At 60.8% G+C, this 4,686-nt stretch overlaps 1 protein-coding gene across 1 annotated transcript; it reads left to right on the top strand.

The window, feature by feature from the left end:
- Positions 1 to 2,771: 2,771 nt before the first annotated feature.
- MNEG_7635 (hypothetical protein) lies at positions 2,772 to 4,053 on the top strand (the record flags this gene model as incomplete). The annotated part of the gene is made up of 2 exons (XM_014043891.1): positions 2,772 to 3,412; positions 3,762 to 4,053. The coding sequence occupies 2 exons, from the start codon at positions 2,772 to 2,774 to the stop codon at positions 4,051 to 4,053; spliced, it is 933 nt and encodes a 310-aa protein (XP_013899345.1).
- Between the last annotated feature and the right edge of the window lie 633 nt (positions 4,054 to 4,686).

Genomic DNA, 4,686 nt, shown 5'->3' with positions numbered 1-4,686 from the left:
GGGGAAATGCCATGAGATCAGCCGCCATTGCGAAACAGACATGCGTGCCGGTGTGCATGCCGTGCCATAAGGGGCACCCAACGATGAAAGTGAGGGTGACATCTCCACCGCTGCTCACCACTTCAGCCAGCCATTTGTGCTGCTCTCATCCTTGCGCAGAACGATGGCGACATACGCGGCGCCGCCAAGGCTCACGAACACAACCCCTGGAGATGTGACCAGTTTTGGAAGCAGGGCGGCACACATAAAGCACAGCCACCCAACAAAGCCATCGGCGCCGCCATCAGAGCATGGACGCTTGCTGTGGGACCACAAGTCAGGTGGAGAGAAGCTAAGCCAGGGACGGGGCGCTGTTTCTGGGCGTGTTGCAGTTGGGGGTTTTGTTTATAAAGCGTGCCTGCAATCACGTAAAAAACAGTGACGTAGGCGTTGTAGCCCTTCGGGAGCACGAGGAAGCGGATGAGCACCCAGTACATGGCTTTGAAAGCCCAGAGTTCCTTGTGGATGACCCAGCTGAAGGGGTGAGTGCAATAGAGATTCGTGCATGAGCTGGGCGCAAGGTGTCATGATTAGAGAATTTGAGGGGCTGTGATGTGAAGCACGCACACTCGAGTGAGGAGTGGGCAGCATCAGAGAGTATAGTGAGGGTTCAAAACTGTCTTGGAGGGACCAGCTTGGGTTGGTCGCAACGAGGGCCGCGCTACTCGAGTGTCATGCGACTGAAGACATCAAGAGGGCAAGGGCGCGCAGGCGCAGTCGCCCGCACCCAAACGAGGTGTTGAAGACGACTCGGAACATCTGCGGCGACAGCATTGGGGGTTGTGCAGAGTCGATGCCACGCCCTGTGCGCGCCACAGGCCATGGCTCACACAGGAGCCACGCCTTGTGTGAATTGCCAGCAGCTCGCGTGCCGCCCCAAACAGCCCCAACAGCCCCAGCCGACAGTCGACTTGCGGCTGATCGACAAACCAATCACTCTGGCAGTGCAAGATGTGCACCTGCAGGAACTCAAGGACGATGCGCAGGATGATCCAGCTGTCTTGCTTGGCCGTGAGCACAATCAGGGTGGAGAATATCTAGTGGTGCAGCAGGGGGGTCGGCGCGAGCCAAGGGACTGGGCGACTTGTCTGCTGTGGCAGTGCTATCAGAAACAGGCCGCCGTTTTCAGCGGTGCAGGGTGGGACGGCTGCGGTGATGTGGCCGTGATGAGTCCTCATTCCGCATCGTGCTCACCCCTTCCTGGATGCCCTTGCCAGAGTCGATGAGGTCATCCGCAGAGTCATCCATGCCACTGCATTCAAGGCAAGAGGTGGCCGGGACGGCCTCAGCTTGGTGCGGAGCACTTGCATGCGAATGCCGCGGCTGCGGCTGGCAACCACCGCGGATGACGACGCTTGATTGGAAGGTAGGCCCGCGCACCCGCGCTCCTCCAAAGCGGCGAGGGCGGCGGCATTGTCGGTGTCGCCAGCCGCGCTCGAGCCGCCTCCTGTGGAGTAGCTGGCGCCAGAGGCGGACCCCACGTCGCTCATGCTGCGTTCCGGTCAGAAGGTGTGTCGCCGACGTTGTGCCGCGCGGCGTGCTGCGCCCACAGCTCTAATGCTACGTTTTATGAGGTAAGCTATCGTGCCGTCATCCAGTGGCCACAGATGCCCGGCGGCCTGAGCGCGAAGCAGGAGTTGCTCTGATCATATTGAAGGTTGCTATGTTCTTTGCGCTGGCATTAGTTCTAGATGAAAATTATACATAAGTCATTCCGTGGTGCGGTAAACTTCAGGTCTGCGAGACCCACTGTGTCAGATCATTCGTTGCCAACAAATACCAACATGGTATGGGTTGTGTGTGTAGCCGTGTGGAGTCAAAAACGTACATCACACAGTTTCAAGTGGAGTCGATGTTGCAGCTGACGGCACACCACCACTTGTGCACAGCCGTTGACCAAGCTGCATCGCAGGCGTCATCGCAGTACGTTGACTGATCGACCGAGGCCTTGGGGGGGCCGACAGTCAGAGCCGGCGGCGGGGCGTGCGGGGGGGCCACGTGGCTGTAGTCATTTGATGACAGCAGGAACGTATATGACATGTACACACCAAGATTTCGTCAAAACTTACATTTTCCTTTGCAGGATGTGCAGGTACTAATAATGGAGGTCAAAGCACACGGCTCGGGCGCAATGCGCAACAGCTCATGCTGACCCCTATCAAATGATCTCATCGCCCACAAAGGCCTTCAACAACAGGGAGGAAAGTAATATGGCTTGATGGTGCAGGGTGGGCCACTCCCACAAAGACCAGGCAGCAGCGCCGTTGCTGGAGTGCTCGTGCGCTGGTGGATGCGAAACCTCAAGGAGCGGTATAAGTAGCAAGGCATGCCCACAGAGGAGCTAACTACGCGTTCCTCATCGCCATCAGCAGCAACATTGCAAGCCTCAAGCCTCATCCTTTGCGCGGGCGAATGTTGCGGGCACTACCCTGCCGAGCGGCAAAGTAGCAGCGCCCTGGTTGCTTGAGCGTGGTCCCAAGCATGTGCTTCTCACGCACGCGTGTAAATGCCCACGACGGCTTCATGTACCTGATTCACAGTGTTGTGCACCCCTGCAGCACTGACGATAAGGTCGTGGCATGCACAGTACTCGAAGTACGCCGCACTGCTTGGATGCGCCTCCGTGCCGTACCTTGAGCAAAACATCGTTTCGAACATAGTGTTTCGGCAAGAATAGCTTGTAAGGGACCCGAAGATTTGTAGCATAATTTTGAATCGCCGCGCCAAGATCCATGCCTCCCCCGAAGGGGCCCACCGCGTACTTCCTTTTCACAGAGGAGCATCGAGCCGCGATACAGAAAGAATTGAACGAAGCAGCAGCGGTAGCAGTAGCAGCAGCGGCGGCGGCAGCGGCGGCGGTGACGACGACAGCCACAGTGGGCGCACCTCCATCGCCTGGGCAGCAGGATGGCGCGGCCAGCAGCAGTGGCGCACCGGCGAAGCCAAAGGCTGTCTCTGTAGCTGTGGTTGCCAAGGAGCTAGGTGCGCGCTGGCGGGCCCTGCCAGAGGACGAGAAGGCGCGCTACAAGGAGCTCGCGCAGCAGCGCGCCAGCGAGGCAGCCGCAGTCGCAGCGGATGTGGGCGGTGCGCCAGGCGATGAATGCCGCGAGGACGCTGTGCACGGCGGCGCCGCTGCAGACCAGGAGGCTGGTGAAGCCGACGAGCAGCCGCGGCAGCCAAGCTTCCCGCTCGGCGTCGTGAAGCGCATCATGGCCGTGGATCCCGACTTCAAGCGTGCCACCGCCGATGCGGTATGGCTCATCAGCGCGGCGGCCGAGGCGCTGCTGGGGCTGGTGGCGGAGCGCGCTGGCAAGCAGGCGCTGGCCAAGAAGCGGAAGACTGTGAAGCTGGAGGACCTGCAGCACGTCATCAAGTGAGCACCTGGTTGCTGGAGCAGCTGCCGCAACATGGGGTCGCCCGCCTGCCAGGGGGTGTGATGCCTGCCAGGGGGTGCACACGTGCCTGCCGCGCGGCACCGGCACCACCAGCTTGCTGTGTGTAAAGGCCACTTTGCTTTGCCCGCTGCTCCACCACTGTCAATGTGTCTTTGCTGGTGTTGCCCACCGCCCGTCGTCACTGCATCGCATGACATGGCAACTCCCTGAGATCCCCAACGGCACAGCACAGCCGCTGCGGACCCATGTCCCATTCCAGAACTATAATCCTTCCCCGTTCCCCTCCAAGCGTGCTACCCCACCCGGCCCTTGCTCTAATACCCCCAGGTATGACAGACGGCTGGTGGTGGCTGGCCTCAGGGAGGTGGCGGAGGACACGGCCATGTTCGAGGCTGCCGCTGCCACAGCTGCAGCCAAGGCCGCGGCAAAGCCCAGCAAGCCCAAGGCTGGCGCCGATGAGCAGGGACAGCTGGATGCCAGCGGGGGAGAGGGGGACGCTGGTGGCGGCAAGAAGACTAGGCAGCAGCAGTCGGGGGCAGGGCGCGGCAAGGGCAGGCGGGGCCACGAGGAGGACAGGGCACAGCGCAAGCTCTCAGCATTCTTTACAGTGAAGTGTTGACGGGCTGTGGATGGCGCTTTTCCTGCCAGCGGCTGTTTGGCGGGGGACAGCTGCTTGCAACAGGCGCACGTCCTGAGATACTGTGCTGGTAATTACCCTGGTGCAGTGTAATAGGTCAAATGCAGGCGTCGCAATCCCCTGAAGGCGGGACGCGCTCTGCATCGCGGGGCACAGCACGCAGACAAGAGCGTGCCGAGGTGCGGCGCAGGGGCACGCTCGGACATGCCTTAGCAAGCCACCCCGGTGTTGTGCACGCTCACCGCGGGAGGACTCGCGGCCCCACATCAAGCAGCCTGCGCCAGAAATCGCAACGCCACCGAAAATGCAGGCTTGCAGCCAGGGTCCAGGTTGAGCACCAAAGATTCGTTTGGGAGGACACCCCTCCCTTCCAGCGAGCCGATCCTTGCAAAAAAAACACCACGTGAACAATCCGCCCAAGGCACAGCCCTTCTGAGGGCACGCGCGGGCGCTGCTGCAGCGCTGTGGGCCATGGACGACGACGACGACGTCTTAACAGGTTAATGTGCCGGGCCAGGGCACCGGGCCTTTGAGTTGGGGGCAAGCAGGGTAGGGCCGGGCGACGCCTAGTCGTCGAAGGTCTGCTTCTTGCCAGTGCCCGCCCCTGCGTCGATC

This window comes from Monoraphidium neglectum, assembly GCF_000611645.1.
Source record: "Monoraphidium neglectum strain SAG 48.87 unplaced genomic scaffold scaffold01369, whole genome shotgun sequence".
In the NCBI taxonomy this organism is placed as follows: Eukaryota; Viridiplantae; Chlorophyta; class Chlorophyceae; order Sphaeropleales; family Selenastraceae; genus Monoraphidium; species Monoraphidium neglectum.
Note: the sequence above shows the minus strand (reverse complement) of the source record. Positions and strands in the feature narration are given on the sequence as shown.